Source organism: Rhinoderma darwinii, chromosome 3, assembly GCF_050947455.1.
Source record: "Rhinoderma darwinii isolate aRhiDar2 chromosome 3, aRhiDar2.hap1, whole genome shotgun sequence".
Classification (NCBI taxonomy): Eukaryota; Metazoa; Chordata; class Amphibia; order Anura; family Rhinodermatidae; genus Rhinoderma; species Rhinoderma darwinii.
Window position 1 is genome coordinate 35,873,374 of NC_134689.1, and position 24,106 is coordinate 35,897,479.

The 24,106-nt window shown below is 43.7% G+C and overlaps 1 protein-coding gene across 1 annotated transcript in view; it reads left to right on the forward strand.

The window, feature by feature from the left end:
* Positions 1-12,075: 12,075 nt before the first annotated feature.
* DIAPH1 (diaphanous related formin 1) overlaps positions 12,076-24,106 on the forward strand; it is a 118,195-nt gene continuing 106,164 nt past the window's right edge. Inside the window, exon 1 of the mRNA XM_075859356.1 lies at positions 12,076-12,671. Within this exon, the coding sequence (XP_075715471.1) occupies positions 12,555-12,671 (117 nt within the window). The 5' untranslated portion in view covers positions 12,076-12,554. The remainder of the gene's footprint in view (positions 12,672-24,106) is intronic.

The following is a 24,106-nucleotide window of genomic DNA, read 5'->3' on the forward strand; positions in this document are numbered from 1 at the left end:
TATAGTATTTTTTTTTTTCCACAGTTTGGGGGTAAAAAAAAATGTTTTTACAGCGTGAATATAGGAAAAAGCCATTCTCTGAATATTTTTTTTTGTTTTTTATCCCATTCACGTTTCACTCTAAATAACCCATTAGATTAATTCTTCAGGTTATTACGGTCGTGTAGATACCTAATATGCGTAGGTTTTTTGTTTTTATTTAGTGTAGGGGCAATAAAATGTATTTAATGCAAAATAAAGACTCTTTTTGGGACTTTTTTTATTTATTTGTTTTGTTACTTTTTTTTTTTTTAATCCCATCAAGGGATAACTTTATTTGTAACTTTATTTTTTACTTGTAATGTATTAGCATACTTCTGTACGCTAATACATTACACTGTGTCACAATGACACAGGCTGCTGTTAGGGCAGCACATAGCGTGCCCGAACAGCAGGCAAACGGAACAGACAGCCCTGGGGTCCTTTGTAAGTCCCCAGGGCTGACTGCAGAGGGATTCCCCATTGTTTGATCACGTCACTGGAATCCCGGTGATGCAATCAAAGAGGGGAATTCCCTTTGATCATGCCGTGGTCACGGACCGCGGTAATCAAAGGGTTAAACAGCTGGGGTCCGAATGTTTGCCGACCCCAGCTGTGTTCAGGAGGCTGCTCTAAGATCAGGAGCTGTTAGTTACAGCTCCTGCTTAGAGGATGAGCGCTCACACGATCTACAGCGACACCAAAAGACGTCTCTGTAGATTAAGCACCTGCACCGCCTGACGTCAAAAGACAGTGGGCGGTCGGGAAGGTTTTGCGAGGCTTCTCTGACAGCCGTAAATTTTGAGCTGTGCTTCATTGAGTTCAACACGATGAACCTGGGGCAGGAAGTGAGTGACGTCACAGCGTGATCTCTCGAGAACACGCTGTGTGTCTGCACTGCCAGAAGCTGGGTGTTAACGAAGAGAAGTGGATGATTCTGATTCGTCAGCATCATACACTCCCATTCACAACGCCCAGCTAGTAAAAGAAGTAAAAACGCCCAGATGTACGCACATAATACACGGCCAGTTGTACTTTTACTTTAAACACGCCCAGTTGTACTTTAGAAAGCCTCATTTGCATAAATCTAAAAATGGTCATAACTTGGCCAAAAATGCTCGTTTTAAAAAAAAAAAAAAAACACGTTACTCTTATCTACAGGGTGGGCCATTTATATGGATACACCTAAATAAAATGGGAATGGTTGGTGATATTAACTTCCTGTTTGTGGCACATTAGTATATGGGAGGGGGGAAACTTTTCAAGCTGGGTGTTGACCATGGCGGCCATTTTGAAGTCGGCCATTTTGTATCCAACTTTAGTTTTTTCAATGGGAAGAGGGTCATGTGACACATCAAACTTATCGAGAATTTCACAAGAAAAACAATGGTGTGCTTGGTTTTAACGTTACTTTATTCTTTCATGAGTTATTTACACGTTTCTGACCACTTATAAAATGTGTTCAAAGTGCTGCCCATTGTGTTGGATTGTCAATGCAACCCTCTTCTCCCACTCTTCAGACACTGATAGCAACACCGCAGAAGAAATGCTAGCACAGGCTTCCAGTATCCGTAGTTTCAGTTGCTGCACATCTCGTATCTTCACAGCAGAGACAATTGCCTTCAGATGATCCCAAAGATAAAAGTCTAAGGGGGTCAGATCGGGAGACCTAGGGGGCCATTCAACTGGCCCACAACGACCAATCCACTTTCCAGGAAACAGTTCATCTAGGAATGCTCGGACCTGACACCCATAATGACATAAATAACTCATGAAAGAAAGTAACGTTAAAACCAAGCACACCATTGTTTTTCTTGTGAAATTCTCGATAAGCTTGATGTGTCACATGACCCTCTTCCCATTGAAAAAACTAAAGTTGGATACAAAATGTCCGACTTCAAAATGGCCGCCATGGTCAACACCCAGCAAACAGGAAGTTAATATCACCAACCATTCCCATTTTATTTAGGTGTATCCATATAAATGGCCCACCCTGTACATTGCAGCGCCGATCTGCTGCAATAGGAGATAGGGGTTGCAAAATCTGGTGACAGAGCCTCTTTAAGTCGCCTAACCGAATAACCTTTGGGGTACTCTTCGTCGTTTTCTGTGGCAGCCCTCTTAAGTGCTTCGTTATGACCTGCCTTGTCAGTCTCTCCTCCTGGGGACGGTGACAAATCTACTCCTTCTTCCCTGCACGGAAAAACCTTGCCTGAGGAAGAACTCTGATTCCAATTTGGAACTAGATGACAAGTAATCTTCCAAGTTGATCTCTTTGATGGACAGTCTCATCACTACGGTCAGAGACCCTTTTACGTCTTACAGATGCGGACCCGTCTCTCCCTGCAGCGATGCTCGCATTCCTTTGCCCCAGACGATCGCACAAACCTTTTTTTCTTCCATTCAGAGTTTGAATTTCCTCCAAAATTAGTGTGGATCCTCTGGTCTCCCATCTGGCCAAGACCACTACCCTTCCTATGGCAGACTCTGCCTCATAATGCAATCCTTTGAACTGTGGTATTGACTTTCTTCGGGTCTTCCTTTGTGGCCGCTAGTTCAGCCTTACTGCCAATTTTTGCTTCTGCATGGGTCAGTAAACCCTCTACTGAATGGGCCCACCAAGTATTTAATGGTCTCCTTTCAGGGGCACCAACTGAAGATCTCATGCCACCTGTCAGAGGCTTTTAAATATCTGTTCAAAGCTTCCCTGGATGTGGCTCGTGGCTCCCCTTCTATGATCGACATGTGGTGGACAGCATGGCTCAAATTCTGGTGTGCTGACATTGCTTCTAAATGCTACTTGACAGCTCTTCCCTTTGTTGGCTCCTGTCTTCGTAGCCTGCTTGGACAAAATTATCTCCGATGCAACAGGTGGGAAAAGTACTCGCCTGCCTCCAAACTAGGGCTTCTCATGCTTCAAACCTCAGGAAACCGGGATCTCGTTTTTGTCTATTTTGTAGATTCCTTTGGCCACAAACATCCAGACAGCAGTACCACCAGGATTCTTAGAACAGACCTTCCTTCAAGTCTCCTTTCTCTCAGCGTTTTTGACCTCGGGCTGCTAAGCGTGCAGTTGGTAAGACCAGTTCTGCCTGATGGTGTGCCCCACTTCTCGGAACTCGAGTTGGGGCAGTCTTCCACTCTTCAAAGATGTCGGTCTCTCTTACATCTCGTTCGCCTAGGTGCGGGAAGTAGTCTACTCATGGTACATGATCGAGTTTCTAAGTATTCCGTCTAACAGGTTCTTCCAGGCATCACTGCTTCTGTCTCCTGCCAGGTCAGCTGTTTTTTCAAACAATAGACTCTTGAGTCAAGGTGTCATCGCCCCTGTTCCTCCAGACCAGACATTTCAGGGTTTTACGCAAGCCTTTGTGTCATCCCCCAAAAGGAAAATTTAATCTCGTCACATTCTAGGCCTAAAATGTCTGAATGCCTTTCTCACCATGTCATTTCTGCAAGAAGTTCCTCCAGGCGGTAATTCCGTTTATGGAACAGGGATTTTCTTTCTTTATTGGACATAAGGGATGCGTACCTACACATCCCCATTTACCTGTCCCACCAGTTCATTCTGCGTTTCCAGAATTGTAGCCCACCCATGTGGCGATTCCAGAATTGTGGCCCTGCTGTCCTGTCGACGCCCCACAAGTTTTCACAAAGGTTCTGTCTGATCATGGCGATTCTTCATTCTAGAGGAATCTAAGTTATCCCCTATTTGGACAATATCTTAATAAAGTCCCTGTCCTGCGAGGACAACTTGACCAGCCTACACAGTACTCTAGATAACCTGACTCGTTTCGGATGGCTTGTCAACCATTCTAAATTTTGTCTAACTCACTGTTAGGGACTTACTTTCCTGGGATTGGTGTTCGACACTGACTCTGCTCGAGCGTTCCTTCCTGCGTAGAAGCTGTCCACCCTGCATCAGGGAATCTGCGCTCTGTAGTTAGGCATTCCCGTCTCTCTCCGCTTTTGTATGACGGATCTGGCCACTCATTTCTCTGCTACGCTGACAGGTCCTCTCCACAGATGCCAGCCGTCAGAGTTTGGGGGGGCTTTTTGGAATCTCAGGGCCTCTGGTCCCACCAGGAAGCCATTCTCCCCATTAACATTCTGTAACTCAGGGCGATCTTCCATTGTCTTAGTAACAGGGTGTGTCTTCTGGCCGGAAATTTGCTCAGTGTACAGACAATGTCACGACACTCGCCTACATCAATCACCAGAGCAGGGCAGGACTCGGAGCTTGGCAGCGATGACGGAAGCATCAAAGTTTCTGGAATGTGCGGGGCTTCAGAATTCTGCTTTCTCTCTAGTCCACATACCCGGGGGCAAAAATTGGGTTTCTGCTTATCTGAGTCGCATACGGGTCGACCCCAGAGGAGTGGGACCTTTATTACAGGGTGTTTGAACAATTTTTTTGTTTCAGGTGGGGCATGCTGGACCTGGACTTGCTGGCATCCCACCTCAGTTGCCAGGTCCCCCTCTTTGTCTCCAGGTGTGTGGGGTCACTTCCAAATTCCCAAGCTCCTCAGGAGAATCAGGGTTGAGGGGATTACGACCATTTTTGTTGCTTTGACTTACCTCTTTTGCATGATCTGCTCTCTCAGGGGCCTCTCTTCAACCAGAGTTTACAGTATCTACAATTAACTGTGTGGCTCGTGGAGTGCTGGAAGCTTTTGAGTTTCGTCACAGTGGGAAATTCAAACCATGTTAAAGGCCTGGAAGTCTCCTTCGGCCCTCGTTTATCCCCGTACTTGGAAGATGTATCTACAGTGTTGAGGATTAACCTCTTTCACCCTTAGTTTTCTCCCTGCCCAGACTCCCTCAGTAATTTACTCTCTACTAAGGTAAGGTGGTTTCTTCGCATAGTTTCCACCTTTTTGACCAAAGTAGTCTGCTTCCACCTTAACAAGGATATAATTTTGCCGTCCTTCAGCCTATCTCCGGTGTACCCTAAGGAACGCTCTCGTCACAATTTGAATGTTTTCCGCTCCTTGCGGGTTTACCTTTATCCTTTCGTCACTCGGACTCCTTGTTTGTTGTCCCAGAGAGCCCGAGGAAAAGTTTGGCGGCCTCTAAGGCTACAATCGCTCGATGGCTGTAGTTGACTATTCGCGAGGTCTACTGGATTAAAGGGAAGGAACCCTTGTGCAGGATTACGGCCCATTCCACTAGGGTGCTTGGTGCTTCCTTGGTTGTGTGCTATCAGGTTTCAGATTTCAGCTCTGCAAGACTGGTTGTTTTTGCACACATTAAACAAATCTTACAGGATGCTCACCTTGGTGTTTGTAGTTGCTTTCCTTGGTCGCAAGATGTTTCAGGCATCGGTGGAGTAGATGCTTATGTACTTTATTTCGGTTCCCGCTCCTGTAGACTGCTTTGGGACGTCCCATGGCCTGTGTCCCCAAATGAGACTAACGAAAAATAGGATGTTCTGAGTACTCACCGTAAAATCCTTTTCTCGTGTAGTCCATTGGGGGGGGGGGGGACACAGCTCCCACCCTTTTTGAGGTTGTGAAGTTTATAAGGTTGTCAGTCAGACTTGGTTTTCTTTTATGGTTCTGCTGTCATTGTTCTATTACCCTGTGTTCTGCTTATCCTGCTAATTCTGTTCAAACTGACTAGCTCAGTGTCTGAAGGAGGGGTATATGAATACTGTAGGAGGAGCCAGCACTTTTTTTTATGTTTAGTGTGACGCCTCCTAGTGGCATTAGCATATACCCATGCACTGTGACCCCCAATGATCTGGATGAGAAAAGGGTTTTACATTGACTACTCAATTTTGTGAACATTGTATCATAAGGTAATTTGTATTGTTCCTGCACTAGGGAAATTAGAAACCAAATGACATAAATAGACAGTTACAAAAGGCATCTAAGAAAATAATAGTTACTTTTAAATGACTTTTAGAGTCTAATGATTCGTATGGTATATATTAAATCCAAATATAATTGTTATGGTGTGCAAATTGCTGAGATTACAGTAAGTTATTTTATTAATACTATTATTTAGAAAACATTTTGGATACAATTGTTCTTATATGACCAGAACATTTGTCAAATGTGACGTGTAGTTCACCTTTAAAGGGGTTGACTGGTTTAGAAAACCCATTTTCAAATGAACTCTGAATTAATAGATGGGGCTCCCCCGTTCAGGCCCCTTATCTATTAGCCAGAGCAGAGGGCCACTGCAAAGGACATGTAGTTAAGAGAACATGGCACATCCATGCAGGACACGGACAGCCTATTGATTTTAGTTGAAACGACGTAAAGCTACATTTCCCCTGTGGTGGCTATGGTTTTGCAAATAGTCTTCATTATCAATATCCTACTATTTTTGTGCATACAGCTCCTATTCAGACCTATGTTTCCATGCCTTAAGACTACAAACAAGCCAATTGTGATCTGATCCTGCAATCATTCTCCTTTGCCTTTCCCTACTTCTGGCTCATTTACCAAATGTATTTTAACAATAACGGAGGAGCACTCCAGGCAATACTAAATCTTTGTTATGTTGGTGCAGGGCCTGAGGGGCTGGTTCAGGACACAGAGCATCTCAGTTTGACATTCTTTGAATCCCTGTGTCATGAACCGCCTCCTCAGGCTCCACACTAGGCTAAAAACACAGTATGTTTGTTTTGTTTGAAGTGTTTCTTAAAGGGGTTTTCGCATCAGAGACATTTATGACATATCCACGGGATATGTCATAAATGTCAGATAGATGTGGGTCCCTCCTCTGAGGCCTGCACTTATCTCTAGAATGGGGTCTCCTAAACCCCGTTCTTGCTTTTTGTGCTCACGCTGCATCCCGGCCACTTCCTGATTACATGGTTGGGAGTTACAGAAACCGTGTAACTCGCTGAGCTACACAGTGTCCGTAACTCCCATAGTGAATGGCAGTTACAGAAGCAATCTAGCATGCGAACTATGCTTTTTCCGGAAGTACTATTCAGTTCTATGGGATTTATGGAAACCGCGTAGCACAGTGTGTTACTGTTTCTGTAACTCCCGACCATGTAATCAGGAAGTGGCCGGGAGGCAGCGTGAGCACAAAAAGCTAGAACGGGGTTTAGGAGACCCCCGTTCTAGAGATAAGTGGGACCTGCAGCTATTTGACATATCATGTGGATATGTCAAATGTCCTTCATGGGCAAACCCCTCCTAAGTCATTATCTTAGGTCTCATTTGATGAACGTGTTAGGATGTTGTGTTGTCCCTGTGGTTTCACATTTCCTCCTCTCTGATAGTGATGACCTTCTGTGTTCCATGATACATCTAAATGCTTTGATATTTTACAGGTTCCTAACCATTTCTACCTTCTGACACAAATCAAAAATGGTTGTGCACTCTCCTTATGCAAGGCTATTGTAGCCGTAAGAAAAGAGTATTGTATATGAATCTAATTTCATTGCGCTAACAATATTTGACCAGACAAGCTTTTGATAAATGTTCTCCTTTCATCAGGTCAAGCAGTACTGAATCAGAAGAATGTAGAAACAAATCAAGATCGCAATCAGTGAAAGTGAGAAAACGCACACATGGCCATAAAAACTAGTAATATGGGGGAGGGGGTTTGCTATGAAATAATGGGAGAAGAGTCAGAGGTGAGGAATGCTTACAACTGGTAATGAGTCAAAAAGACAACATCTCACTACACAAACTTCAGTAAAAAGTCGTGTAGTACCGTGTTAGCCAGAAACAATATGCAATGTTAAATACTTTTGTGACAGAAGTATAGTAGGTATCATTCAGTCATTGGCTAGCCATAACAATTATATATGCAAGCTTTCAGAGCATACAGGCTTTTTATAAGCTTGCCTGACGAAGGAGCCAGTGTGCTCGGAAAGCTTGCATATATAATTGTTATGGCTAGCCAATGACTGTATGATACCTACTATACTTTTGCATACGCCACAAACTTCAAATCTCCTCATCTAGACGTGCACGTCACCTGTTTGCCTACTTACAGACCATCACAAATAATTGACCTCCCAGTGGGTCAGATGTTCCATGGTGCCCTCAAACTCTGCCACCACAAGAGGTAAAGTCTCCACTTTTATTTAGGTACCACTACACCCCAATTGACTCTAGCATAACCAGAGTGGCACTCTCATATTAAAGACTCGTGTTCCCCGACCGCAACATACCTGACCTGCTAACAATTCTGAAATCCTCTCAAAATGTTTTCGTCAGTGAGATATGTAAAGATGACCATAACGATCTTTCACAGCTCCTATATTTCTCTAACCACGGGCTGAAGGGTAGGCATTTACCTGAATGGCACTTGTTTTAAATGTGGGACCGTGCAATATCGCTACAGATATTACTCACTGCCTGTGGTCATGTGGGATGAACCAGGACATTTTTTGCTTAAAATCAAACAATTTGCCCAAATTCATGCCCTATAACCTCTTTGGATCCTAAAAAATATAAGTGCGTTGGCGGTACAACATGCGTATACCACTTGAAAATTTAAGTTTTTTTTTTTGTCTTTCTTTGCCCCTTGCTGAAAAATGCCTCTTGTCTGCTCCAATTAAAGTCTTCTAATTATCTTACTGATCTAGATTTCAATATTTTTATTTATTTTTTTAAGTCCACTGAATATGCTTTGTAATAACAGAAAAGTTGCACTTACCTTTCAAATCCCCTGCTGGTCTTTGTTTCTGTCCAGCCACGTGACCGTAACGACCAATCACTGGCCATAGGCAGTTGTAGCACGTCATCATCGGAGATTTAATAGGTAAGAAAAAAAAATTTGGGGTTATTTTAAACTATATTTGTTGCTTTAACAATATTTTAAAATTCTCAAGAAGTGTGAAGTGCATTCCTATGCAATGACATAGATGTATGCAAGTCGGATTAAGTGTCTATGTGCAATATTATCTATCGAATTCTGCCACCCCCCATATGAAAATACTTAATTTTGGGCTGCTCTTTAGGCTGGACCTCTGGGTTATAACAAGCCTGGTGGTCTAGTGTGGTTAAGAGATGAATACCCATCCTTGTTTGTATAAGATGGTAAAGAGATTAATACCAGGCTGGCAGGAGGGGTTAGGCGCAACATTTGGTCAACTGCCTTTAAATTTATTTCTACAGCCAGTCAGACGCTAATGAGCAACTGTTAATGTGTCATACAACTATACATACATATATATGAATGTTACCCGCGAGAGCTCCCACTAGACGTGTCGGGGCCCCATACAATGAGATTGTTCAGGGCCATTGGGGGTTAGCAGTTTAGTCTTTAGAGGGGGGATAGTGAGCAGAATGTACAAGGAGAGTCTGATTTCAGCAGTCAGGGACCACTGGGGAAGATTAAGGGGTTTTATTTTTTTTCATTAATAGTTTAATTTAGCTATAACTTGAAAATAAACCAAATTGTAATGGCAGGAATTGCTTCCCCCTTGACGTCTTCCTCTTCTACACAAGCTTAGCACACAGCCACGCAGCGCACGGTTTAGGATGAGAAATGTGCCCTGAAGACTCGCTCTGATTCACTTGCATTACGTGGGGGTGGAGGCAGCGGTTGGAGCTTTGGTGGGCAGACCCGGCCAGCACTGAACGGAGGCCCCTGCAGAGTGAAATGCGAATTGAGCGGGCCCTGTGTTCACAAATTACCCGGTTAATGAGCTCATCCATTTCACCTAAGTAAAAATGCTCAGACTCCAATAAGCTTATGCAGCTATCGTCCAGCGGCAGTCCGGTTTAGCCGGGCCCCTGAAGGGAGTATCATCTCTACTGCACTGATAACGGCCCTGTTATACGCACAGCAAAAACATACATGCTCAGAAGCGGCAAAGATACAAATTACCCGATGTGCCAGGGCTGATAGGTGTGGGCTGAATGACTGAATAAAAATTAGGGACTGAAGGAGGTGGGAAAAAGCATTCTAAAAACCCTGCCTTAGGCCTCATGCACGCGACCGTGTTCGGTCCGTGAAATGTGGACTGCATGTCGGCCGCATTTCCTGGACCCGAACACAGTTCAGGTAGCCGGGCTCCTGGCATCATAGTTCTGTATGACGCTATGTGTCCCTGCCTCCCCACAGGAATACTGTCCCGTACTATTCCCGCAGATCACAGACTGAACACGGTCGTGTGAATAAGGCCTTAGGCACCAAAAGAACTTGTCCCACCCCTGGATTAATGAAAGCATCACAGATAATGTAGTGAAGGAGTTAATTGTTTAATATCTTGTAGTATTATTATTTTGAATGTGGGAGTAAGGCATCATACACATGGCATTGCTACATGCATGGACTCAGTACAGCGGCACATGGAGTTTTTATGGCACTCGCTTGCTGTCTTATGTCGCCACTGTGAGGCACCAGATTCTCGATTATCGTTAGGGCTAAGCGATATGTACTGACCACTATTGGTAGCGTACAAACCAGCGTAGATCGTGCCACACACCGTTTCCTTTGTAGACATTTCCACACTGCCCCAAGTTGGTAGTGCCACACACTTCTTCCTGTATATAATGCCACAGTGCCCCCTGTTGATAGTGCCACACACTCCCGCCCCCTTTGTAGATAGTGCCACACACTCCCCCCCCCCCTTTGTAGATAGTGCCGCACACCCCACCCTTTGTAGACAGTGCCACATTCTCTCCCCTTGGTAGACAGTGCCACACTTTCCACCCTTTGTAGATGGTGCCCCCCCCCCAAAAAATTAAAAACCTTATACTCGCCTAGCCCCGTTCCGGTGAATAATGGAGCAGGGTTGCCAACCTCCACTTCAGTAATTTCTGGACAACTGAGCTAAAAATCACGGACGGTCCAAAATTTTTACGGATACATTACAAAAGTAAGAATTTGTGATAAACCTGATGTGTCATAGGATTTGAATGACTGTCGGTATGTTCACACGCTGTGTTTTCAGGCGTATTTCGGGGCGTTTACACCTCTAAAAACGGAAGCTGAACACCTACAAACATCTGCCCATTGAAATCAATGGGAAAAACAGCATTTAGTTCATACGGGGTGTCTTTTTATGCTGCTGTTTTAAAAAACGGAGCGTAAAAAGAAGTGCATGTCACTTCTTGAGGTGTTTTTTTGAGCTGATTTTCCATTGAACACTATGAAAAATGCCTCAAAAAACGCCTCAAAAGAAGCTCCAAATTAAGGGTATGTTCACACGCAGTGACCAAAAACGTCTGAAAATATGGAGCTGTTTTCAGGCGAAAACAGCTCCTGATTTTCAGATGTTTTTGTAGAAACTTGCATTTTTCACGGTGTATTTTACGGCCATTATTGGAGCTTGGTTTTCAATGGAGTCAATGAAAAACGTCCCAAGAAGTGACATGCACTTTTTCCCAGGCATCTTTTTACGTGCCGTATTTTCACAGCGATGCGCAAAATAACACCTCGTGGGAACAGAACACCGTAAAGCAATGGGCAGATGTTTGTAGGCGTAAAACGCCCAAATTACGTCTGCGTGTGAACATACCCTAAAAGAAGCTTCATTTTCAGCTTCAAAAACTCCTAAAAATCAGTCTGTTTTCCCTGAAAACAGCTCCGTATTTTCAGACGTTTTTTGTTAAGCGTGTGAACAGGTATGTTCACACACTGGCCAATCAAGCGGAGTGAGTGATACTGTGGTTATTACACCAGGTATTGGTACTTTTGGCAGTGTGGGCAGGTGCGAAGTCCTGCTAGAAAATGAAACCAGCATCTCCATAAAATGCCTCCCATTGATTTCAATGGGAGGCGGAGGCGGTTTTTCCTGCAAGCGGAAAAACCGTCTCGCGGGAAAAAGAAGCAACATGCTCTATCTTCGGGCGTTTAAGTCTCTGACCTCCCATTGACATCAATGGAAGGCAGGGAAAGCATATTTTGCTGAGGTTTTTTGCACGCGGCGATCAATGGCCACGGGGGAAAAAATGCTGCAAAAAACGTGGCAAACGGCGTGCAGGCTGATGAAAATCTGCCTGCTAAAAACTCAGTGTGAACATAGCCTTAGACCAGCAGATGGCGCTGTCGGTGTTTACATGACTACCTACACACCCACTTGGCCTCACGTCCTTCCCCACGATATAGTACAATCCAACGTTCCCCTGAACAAAGACAAGAAGCTGCGTTTCAGTGACTGCGATAAATTCAATATTTTAAGTAATATTATAACGAGAAACGTCCACTTTTATTAAATAGTTCGAATAAACGGAATTTTCAGCGTCCCCCATATTGTGAGTTGGTATGTTCCGGAAGTGCTGAGGAAGAAGTTATTTCAAAGTGCAGTTTTGCCCTTTCTTCCGCCCTCAAGTGTGGAGGGATCGCCTGTTGAGCGCCTGCTCATGAATATGCAGAGTTTATGCTAATGAGCCCTGGTCAGCGTGTACTGCAGGGGGAGCCTAGTTCTCACAGGGCACAGCGCCGAGTGCAGGACACAGCCGGGGCCCGGAGTAACACGTCTACCCAGCACTCAACGTAAAGACGCGGGATTATTAAAGCACTAAACCACAGCGGGGGAGATAACGTATACCGAACCGCCCTGAGCTTCATTACCTTCCCTGCCAGGCCTCTGGGGAGAGTGAACCGGCGGCATGGATCCTCCAGCCGGGGGAGGCGGCTATGGAGGTGGACCTCCTGCTCCCACCAAAAGCAACAAGGACAAGAAGAAAATGAAGAATCCAGAAGAAGGAGAAAAGTCCAAGAAATTTGTAAGTTTGTGAGTCCTGATGACATGTACTTAAAGGAGACCCGCAGCTGAGTGACTACTTGTATGAGGGAACTCTTTCTGTAGTGGGAGGGGCTTCTCCAGGTCATGATATTATTTATGTTGAGGAATACCCGTATGTCAGGGTGCACTCTGCTACTTGTAATTGCTCAAAAATTGCACAAGTTTTGCTCCCCATAGATGTCAATGGGAATGTCATTAGCTGTCACTTTAAGATTTTCATTGACTTCTATGGAGAGTGATTGTCATGTGACTGCCGAATCTCACAAGCACACCTATTGGCCGCTGATGTATAGAAGATCCATTGGGGGGGAGTGGGCAGCTGTTCTCCATAGCAACCAATCAAAAGGTCTCTGAAAAATGAGAGCTGGAATCTCATTGGTTGCTACGGACAACTCCTCAACTGTTCTCTTGCATTTGTTTTGCTCCATTAAGTGCAGCTTCCTGCTCTTCCGTGGGCAGCGCTGTTACATGGCGACTCTTACTATGGACCCCAGTCCGAGCAGATATGAACTCTAGAGTGTGACTGTAATGGCATGATACCACCAAGCAACTGGCACACGTCAATAAAAGTTGTGACAAGTAGCTGTGCAACAAAATCTTGCAAGTCTCACAAAGTTGCATCATGTGACTGGTTGGGCACTGTATGGTATGCGCCGCCGTCAGATGATGCCACAGAAACTCTGCCTGTCCTGACCCTGACTAGACACAGAGGTTGTACTGTCAAAGAAGCCTGACTCACACCCTGCTGTCAGGAGCTATATATGTATGTATAGAATTACTAATGACGGGGGCTTCCCCCAGGCCATAGAGGTTACCTATAGGTGGACATCACTCTGATCTTACATTCTTCACCTGTCAAGCTGCCGCCATGTCCCTGCAGCATTATTTTACCAATAGGAGGTGTATGTACCTTGACAGTTGATCATGGCAAAATACTGATGCTTCTCTGAAGGTGAGGAAGTTGGCGTGCCCATGACTGCTGCGGGGCAAGTGTGTGGCTGCATAGAGCTACCAACCTCTGTATTTTACATTATGGAGCAGTGTGAGGGATGAAGCGGAAGCAGCGCTGGCCATGGTCCCTTCAAATAGCTGATCGGTGGCGGTGCTGAGGGTTGGACCCCTACCGATCAGATTTTGATGACCTCTTCTGAGGAAAAGCCATCAATTTTCTTTCACCGGATAACCCCTTTAAGACCCCTTTAACACAAGGTTTTTGTCTGCTATTTTAAACTGCATGAAAAACATGTAACATGCGTCATCTTATGTTTTTTTTTTATTTAGTGTTAGTTTGTACTTGTGTTTATAAAGTTCTATTCAAAAGCCTATGGAGAAAATGCCATATCTAGAGCATTTTAATAAGCGCCACTGACCCCAAACACGCTACAAAAATGAAAAAAAACAACAAAAAACGCAATGTATGTAGACTGATTGTGTAGACATAGATCTGATTGTGGGCACGACCGGCCACGGACAGCCGCCCGTATTTTTGGCCCGTACAAAGCAAAAGATAGGTCATGTCCCATCTTTTGCGGTACACTTTTATGGGCCGGACACCTTTCGCAATTACGGACGATTTTTACAGTCGTGTGCTCGGGATCGGGCCTTAGTCCTACAGTGTTAATCCAGAACGGAAACTGCGTAGATCAGCAAGTTACCCTGTTTCCGTAGCTCCTGACTATGTAATCAGTAAGTGGCCAGGAGGCAGTGTGAGCACATAAAGTTAGAATGGTGATTAGGGGGCCCCGTTCTAGAGATAGATGAGGGTCCCAGAGGTGGGACCTGCATCTATCTGACATTTGACATATCCTGTGGATGTCATAAATGTCCCTCATGAGAAAACCCCTAGGAACACTATGGGCAATACTTATACACAGTCTTATGCCTAGTGCAGGGTCTAAGTGTATGACACACTAATTTAAAGAACACCGAATAGACTATACCTGTGTCATGCACCGCCCCTCAGACCGTACACTGGGCATAACACAATGTGTCTGTTTTATCCAAAGTGTTATTTTAATAACTAAATAAGTGAAGGGAGGGAAATTGTCCTAACTTAGCGGGCGTCCAAAGTGTTAGTCGGGTTGCCGTTGAAGTGGGCTGTGTATATAGGATGTTGTGTACGTAAGTGTCTGTGTGTGAACGTACCCTTACGTAAATTACTTGTCTACAGAGGAGACTTTTTGATGGCGGACTGAGGAATAAAATGGTTTGGGATAATGCCAGTTAACATCACATTCCAAAAATAGCCCCCGAGATGGCAGTAAGATTAGAAGCTGGTTTGTGTACAGAGAACTGGTTCATCTAGTTTCCCACACTTTATGTATTTAAAGACTAGGTTGCAGTTAATGGGAAATTCTGACAAGTAAGGGCCTATTCACATGTACGTGGAAAGCGGCCGTGTTACGGCCAGGTCTTTAACGGCCTTTACACGGCTGCATTAAAATCTATACTTCTATGAAAATCCGATTGGACACACATTCGTGTGAATAAGCCCTTAGTCTAAGGCTGGGTTCACACGAGCACATTAACGTCCGTAATGGACGGACATATTTCGGCCGGAAGTCCCGGACCGAACTCAGTGCAGGGAGCCGGGCTCCTAGCATCATAGTTATGTACGATGCTAGGAGTCCCTGCCTCTCCGTGGAACTACTGTCCCGTACTGAAAACATGATTACAGTACGGGACAGTTGTCCTGCAGAGAGGCAGGGACTCCTAGCATCGTACATAACTATGATGCTAGGAGCCCGGCTCCCTGCACTGAGTTCGGTCCGGGACTTCCGGCCGAAATACGTCCGTCCATTACTGACGTTAATGTGCTCGTGTGAACCCAACCTAAGGGTCAATGCACACGATGCGTATTATGTGGAGTTTTGCCATGCAGATTTGTGTGCGGCAAATCCGCAGAGTAACCCCGTACCAGCATAGTCCATGAGATTCCAGGAAATCTGATATATACGCTGCATGTCAATTTATCTTGCATTTCCGCTTGGGAATTCTATCTGCCTAGTGCAGAGGAAAATCGCACCAAAATCCGCAGCATGGAAATGCACCAAAAACACATTGAAAAACGCACATTCAGATGCGTTTTTTTTCCCTGCAAATTTCTTCTGGGTTTTCTGCGTATTTTCCGAGGCAAAATACGCAACGTGTGCATGTAGCCTAAGGGAGTATTCACATGGGGCAGATTTGTTGCAGAAACTTTATCCTGTGAATATACTCTTAGGCCTCATGCACACTTCCATTGGCCGTCGTACGGGCGTTAACATGGATCCGTGAAACATGGACTGCACGCGGATGGCTTTCGTGTGCGGTCTGTTGTTTTACGGACCAAATCAATGAAAAGGCAGAGACTGTTGCGTCAAAACAGACCACGGTTCCGCTAAAACAACGGGAGTGTGTATGGCCCCATTGAAATGAATGTCAGGGTGCTATCAGTTAAAAAAAACTGAGGTGGGCGTGAGGCCTTAGGCTGGGTTCCCATGTAGCGCAAACATAACGGAATTCTGTGCGGATATTTTTCAGCATTTACAGTAGCGGCAAAGTGAATGAGATTTGAACAAATCCGCTGACTGGAGAGCTCAGAAGGCTTTTCTACATCGACGCCAAAAGACAGAGGGCGGTCAGTAACCGGTTGAAAATGGCAAGAAATTGGAACACCGAGTATATGAGATAGTTTCAGTATGCGATTTACTGAGGCACCTGCTGGGTATCTGCGTTGTGGTCACTTTTACTTCTCTGCGTTCTGATCGCTCCATTTCCTCTCAAGGACAATTTCTCTTCTCATTTGATAACTAGTCACATAGATATGTTGTCATGTGAGGTATACGTCTCCATCTCAGCGCCAGTTTCACCCAATAATTATTTGTCGTGGGTAAAGTGTAGTCTCCATGGTAACAGAACCTCACATAACTTGTCCCCCTTCATTCCAGCGTCTGTTTTAACCTTGGCTCATAAACAAAAAAGCAATAATTCTGTGTGATGATATTGCTGAATACAAAATAGGTTTGACCTCAATGGGAAAATTGTAACCGGTTACGTAGTGTGCTGGTGTCTGTGCGTGTGTGTGTGTATATGTATATATATATATATATATATATATATATATATATATATATATATATATTCATACATATATATATATATATATATATATTCATACATACGAAGGATTTCTATTTAAGCGTCTTACTGGATCAATATGTATTACAATCTTAACCCCTTAGTGACCACTAATACGCCTTTTTACGTGATTCACTAATGGCCTTTAGGCTAGGCTGACCCCTTTTCACGTCAGCCTAGTCTAAGTCCTGCACGGGTCTCCCGTGCAGGCAGGAGCCGGGGCTCTGCTGTCTGATGACAGCTGAGCTCCTGCTCCAACGCCCGCGATCGAAGTTTACTTCGATCGCGGCCGTTTAACCCGTTAAATGCCGCCGTCAATAGCGACCGCGGCATTTAACTTTGTTTACAGAGGGAGTGCGCTCCCTCTGTCACCCATCGGCGGCCCGCGAATGCAATCGCGGGTCTCCGATGGGGTGTCATGGCAGCCGGGGGACTGATAAAAGCCCCCAGGTCTGCCCTGGACATATGCCTGTTAGGACGCGCCGGAGGCACGTCCTAACAGATTGCCTGTCAGATTTACACTGACAGGCAATAATGCTCTGGTATACGAAGTATACCAGAGCATTATAGCAGCGATCGGAACATCGCACAGTAAAGTCCCCTAGTGGGACTAATAAAATCAGTCATCAAAGTGAAATAAAGATTATTAATAAAAAGTACAGTAAAAAAATAAAACCATTTTTTTCCATAAAAAGTGGTTTTATTTAGTAAAAGTGTAAAAAAAAAAAAAAAAAAAGTACACATATGTGGTATCGCCGCGACCGTAATGACTCCATTAATAAAGTTAATATGTAATTTAAACCGCAAAGTGAACACCGTAAAAAAAAAACGCAAAAAACGATGGCGAAATTGCAATTTTTTTCCATTGCCCCCCAAAAAAGTCATAATAAAAATGAATCAATAAGTCCCATGCACCCCAAAATAGTACCATTCAAAACTACGTCTTGTCCCGCAGAATACAAGCCCAAAAAATCACTACATTGATGGAAAAATAAAAAAATTACAGCAAAAATAAATAATGCAAAAACAAATAATTTTAGTTCAAAAGTGTTTTTATTGTGCAAAAGTCGTAAAACATAAAAAAACCTCTACATATGTGGTATCGCCGTAATCGTACGACCCATAGAATAAAGGTAACATGTTATTTACATCGCATAGTGAACGGCGTCAATTTAAAAACGCTTAGAACAATGGCGGAATTTCAGATTTTTTTTATAATCCCCCCCCAAAAAGGTTAATTAAAGTTAATATAAAAATTATATGTACCCAAAAATTGTGCTATTAAAAAGCACAACTAATCCCAATAAAAACAAGTCCTCATACAGCTATGTAGACGAAAAAATAAAAACGTTATAGCTCTTTGAATGCGACTATAGAAAAACGAATAAAATAGCTTGGTCATTAGGGCCTAAAATGGGCTGGTCACTAAGGGGTTAAGGGAAGATTTTCAGATTTATAAAGCTCAGATTGATCTTATCTGCTTGTGAACATTGCCACTAAACAGTCTTCAGGTTGACGTAGATTTACTATTGCTTGTATTTTAATGTTTATTGGTCTTGCTTTGTTTGTATTTCCAGAATGAAGGGGCAGAGGTGCATGGTAATTCATCTGAATCCTTCTGGGAATCTCCATCACCATGCGCCACAATGGCAATTTAGTACATATGGCGCCATCACACTTCTTTTGTAGCACGTCAGTGTCAGAAATGGCTCCGTAATATACCAGAGAGGGGTTCTGCTATAGGGATGCATCGAAACTTCGATACCGTGCACCCTCAAACAGTTCAATACGGTTATTTCATGTATTTCGATTCTAAGTATAGTAACACATGAATGTATAAGAGCGGGGCTGCGGCTGTGTAATACAGCCATTGCCCCGCTCCTGAGAAGTGCGCGCGGTCAGCATGAGATGATGCGACCAGCGCTGCACTAATGAGCGGCGGTACTGAAGACAGAACATGGCGGGACCCCAGGGCTGAAGGACCTTGAAGGACCCAGGGCTGTCTGACCATATTTCCTGTTAGGGCATATCTCAGTATGCCCTAACAACTGCCTGTGTACTATCAGTACACAGGCTAATGTACTGGCATATAGATCTATGCCAGTACATTAAAGTTTAAAAATAAAAAAGTAAAAATAAAGTAATGTAAAAACAAAAAAAACACACTTTAAAATAAGTCTTGATACATAAAATATACACCTATTCGGTATTGTCGTGACCGTAATAACACATTTATAGCATCATTCATGTTTACGTTGTTATAAAATTAAATAAAAACAACTTTCCTTCACTTATTGTGAGGCGCGTGGTGTTCTGAATTTTGAACCTCCATGTGCCTCACATTAATAGTAATTAACCCCATCATGTACCTCACACATTAACCCAATGTTGACATTATGATTGAGGAAGAACTTTTTTTATTATTGTTGGCAAAAGTATCGTTTTGGTATCGAAATTGCAATACTACACGAAGTATCGGTATTGAAGTCCAAATTCTGGTATCGTGACATCCCTATTCTGGTATATTACAAAGTACAGCAGCCCCTTTTGGGGATCGGTGCGGGTCCAACCTCATGGATCGTGTGATATTTTCTAACATATCAAAAGATAGCTAAAATTGACTGTTTTTAACCAGTTCAGGACCGGGCTATTTTGAGCCTTCATGACCAGACACCGTTTAGCCCTTTTTAGCACGTGTTAGTTGAATGGCTATAACTTTTTTATTTGTTGGGCTAACGACGTGATTTTTGCGATGTTTTTTTCCGTAGGCAATGCAGGTTTCTTTTTTTTTTTTAATCATTTTTATACACATCCTTTTTGCTATTTTTGAATTTTTATTCATAAAGTGTGAAAATAATAGTAAAAAAATAAGCTTTTTTACATTTCAGCTATTTTTTTTTTTTTGGTAATAACAGTTTTACCCTAAAATAGACCTTTTATTTGTGATCGTCATTGGCTACCGTAAATTTTTATATATTACATGCTATATTAGGGTAATTGGGTCAGCGCTAGTGTTACAACAATGATTGGCGGGGGGGGGGGGGGGAACGTTTTTTTTGGTGTGGGTGTTTTATGTGTATTTATTATAAAAAAATGTTTTTGCACTTTACTTTTTATTTTTTTATTACTATGGTCTGTCCCTCAAAGGTCAAAAAAGACCTTTGGGGAACTTTATATATTTTTTTTCATTTACAGCCCCAGTTACAGGGGAAATCAGCCCTCTCATAGTGACGATTGTCACTAATAGGGCTGTGCTGGGTCTAGTAAGACCCAGCAGCAGTCTGTCAGTAACGGCACCCGGCGATCATGTGACCAGTCACCTGATCACCGGGAGGAATAGAGACCGTGCCGCTGCTGCTGTCTCTATTCCTATACACAGCGTTCATTGAGCGCTATGTACAAGTCATCAGAGAAGACAGAAGCAGCGAAAGCTGCTCCTATCCTCTCCTCAGGGTCCCCGGCAGTCACTGACAGCCGGAGACCCGACATTCAGCTGCCCGATCGTGCGGGCAGCAAGTTAAAACCCGAGCCGTAAAAAGTCTATGGCTCGGGTTTTAAGGACCCTGACCGCTGGCCGTAAAAATACAGCCAGCGGTCGGGAACCAGTTAATAGTCTCCGTTTTGATGCATACGCAGGAAAAAGCACCTGATCTACGTTAAACGGAGGCTGTGATAGATGCCTGAGAGTATGTTCACACGCACAATTCATAACGGCTGAAAATTACGGAGCTGTTTTCAAGGGGAAACCGCTTCTGGTTTTCAGCTGTTTTTGAAGCGCCAAATGTTTTTTGAGGCGCTTTTTTTAAAGCAGTTTTAGGAGTTATTTTTCAATTAGCCCTATAAAAAACAGCTCCAAAAATGGCTCAAGAAGTGACATGCTTCTTTTTACGCTGCATCTTTTTACATGCCCAATCTGAACTAAACACTGTTTTTCCCATCGATTTCAATGGGAAGCTGTTTGTCGGTGTTTCACTAGCGTTTTTCAAGGCGTATTTTGAGGCGTTTACGGCCTGAAATACATCTGAAAACATTGCGTGTGAACATACCCTAAGGCTGGATTCACACAAGCATATTACGTCCGTAATGGACGGAACGTATTTTTGGCGCAAGTCCCGGACCGAAGACAGTGCAGGGAGCCGGGCTCCTAGCATCATAGTTATGTACGACGCTAGGAGTCCCTGCCTCTCCATAGAACTACTGTCCCGTACTGAAAACATGATTACAGTATGGGACAGTTGTCCCGCAGCGAGGCAGGGACTCCTAGCGTTGTACATAACTATGATGCTAGGAGCTCGGCTCCCTGCAGTGTGTTCGGTCTGGGACTTGCGGCCGAAATACGTTCCGTCCTTTACGGACGTAATATGCTCGTGTGAATCCAGCCTAACAGTGACATATGTCGCCCTATGCTGTAATGGTATTCATTTAATTGATACATCATGAACTTTTGTAACCCTTTTCATAATGTATCTGTTAAATGGATACCATGATAGTCTCTGGTGATGGATGCCGATGTAAAGCATCTGTTTAACGGATCCGTCACTCATAGGCTATAATGGCATCTGTACAACGTATACGTCATGAAAAGCTATTGGAAAGCCATGACGTATCTGTTGGATGCTATACAGTGGCACCAGTCACCCATTGGCTACCATAATTAAAAAAACATATACTTTTTTCCGCTGGATACACCTGGATAGAATGTCGTTTACTATGCTATTCTATTCAGAATGTATACCGCCTGGACGGAGGCCAAAATAATTTTTTGGGGTCTCCGGTATAATGGGAGCCTAAGGATAATTTTTTTATGTATGCGCTGGGAGCTTTCCCGTTGCATATGTCTAACATGTATCTAAAACCCAGTGTAAAAGGGGCCTAAATAGTGGCCTTACCAGGGAAAATATATGGCTGTGCCGAGTCTTCTGCAACAAGAGATGCACTTGCATCGACTGGCTAATGGAGGGGACTCCAGTTTTGGGGCTTTGCCTCCTGTGATGTTCATCATAGTGTATATGCACAAGGGTTGTTCAGATGGAACTGAGTGCAGTCACACGTAATGTGAGAGGAGTTACACTAAGGGTATGTGCACACGGTAGCAGGCTTTTACGTCTGAAAAGACAGACAGTTTTCAGGAGAAAACAGCTGCCTCGTTTCAGACATAATTGCTCCTCCTCGCATTTTGCGAGGCTTCTCTGACAGCCGTAAATTTTGAGCTGTGCTTCATTGAGTTCAATGAAGAACGGCTCAAATTATGTCTGAAAGAAGTGTCCTGCACTTCTTTTTACGAGGCTGTATTTTTACGCGTCGTCGTTTGACAGCTGTCAAACGACGACGCGTAAAGGACAGGTTGTCTGCACAGTACGTCGGCAAACCCATTCAAATGAATGGGCAGATGTTTGCCGACATATTGTAGCCCTATTTTCAGACGTAAAACGAGGCATAATACGCCTCGTTTACGTCTGAAAATAGGTAGTGTGAACCCAGCCTAATTATTCTGTCTTCTGAATTTTTCCTTGACGAATGGCGCTCGACCGCCTCACTGTACTCGCCTGGCTTACATCCCCTTACTAGAGATCAGATGCTGCTGTCTTCTTGATATGACCTAGCATGGCACCGCTTCCCAGTGGAGGTCAGGCTAGGCTCTAGGGGGGGCATATCAGGCCTTGTTTGATGCAGAAAGACGACAGTGGCAGCTGATCTCTGGAATGGGTCCACCTATCGGGTAAGTACAGTGAAGCATTGACTTAAGTGGAGAAGTTAAAATTCCGCAATCCATACCTAGTGTAGTGCATTTTTTTTGCTTAGAAAATCCGTGCAAAAATCTGCGCTGAAATCCAAGCGATTCAGTGTGGATTTGCAGCCACGGATTATCTACAGAAATGATCCGACTCGTGTGGACTGAGGGTAAGGTACGGCCAAAAACTTCACTGACATGTTTGGTGCAGTTTTAAAATTGATTGTTAATGGCTGTTCGGAGTTGCGGGTAAGGCTGGGTTCACATGGTGTGGTTTTGTCGCGTTTTTAGGATGGGGTTTTTTGTTTTGATTGATAAACTCCCATTGAGAGACATGGGAGTTTGTCTACCAAAAAAATGCATGTTAAAAAAAAAAAAAATGGCAACAAAAAGGTACCATGTGAACCCAGCCTAAAACGGCAGTTTTACGGCAATATCTTGCAGCCATTATTGAATAGACCCTTATGACATGTTGTTCGGTGTGGTTTTCGGACACATTGTGACTTGATTGAAATCCCATGCCAGCTGAACCAAGCTTTCAATTACTGGATGCAAATGTTGTATAATGCCACACCTATCTGCCCACATATTTCGTAAGTCGATTAATCATTGTTATTTCCATACATATTTATTTGTTCTTCGGCCTGGATCCAGTTAGGTTTCCTTGTTTGGCTGGGTTCACACGACTTATTTTCAGGCATAAACGAGGCGTATTATGCCTCGTTTTACGCCTGAAAATAGGGCTACAATACGTCGGCAAACATCTGCCCATTCATTTGAATGGGTTTGCCGACGTACTGTGCAGACGACCTGTCATTTACGCGTCGTCGTTTGACAGCTGTCAAACGACGACGCGTAATTTGACTGCCTCGGCAAAGAAGTGCAGGACACTTCTTTGCAACGTAATTTGAGACGTTTTTCATTGAACTCAATGAAGAGCAGCTCAAGATTTACGAGCGTCACAGACGCCTCGCAAAATGCGAGGAGGAGCTTTTAGGTCTGAAACGAGGCAGCTGTTTTCTCCTGAAAACAGTCTGTCTTTTCAGACGTAAAAGCCACTTCTCGTGTGCACATACCCTTATTGTCATTGTGCACCCAAGCTTTTAATACAGCGACATCTCCCTGTAATGAAACATTTGCCACGTCTGTTCATCCGCTGTGTCGCCATATTCCTTGATACAATGTCTGTGCCTCTTCCAGTCTGACACAAGTTCTCTGGGCCAAAAAGGGTTAAGTCACATACTAGTCCTTCTCAATGAATTAGAATATCATCAAAAAGTAAATTTCTTTCAGTAATTCAATTAAAAAAGTGAAGCTCCTATATTCTATAGATTCATTACACACAGAGTGATCTATTATCTAGCATTATTTTCTTTTTAATGTTGATGATTATGGTAACCGTTAATGAAAACTTAAAATTTAGTCTCTAGTTAGCCGTCTACCAGGACGTTTTCGAGCACTTCATGCCTCCCTCTGCTGACAGCTTTATGGAGATGCTGATTTCATTTTCCAGCAGGATTTGGCACCTGCCCACACTGCCAAAAGTACCAATATCTGGTGTAATA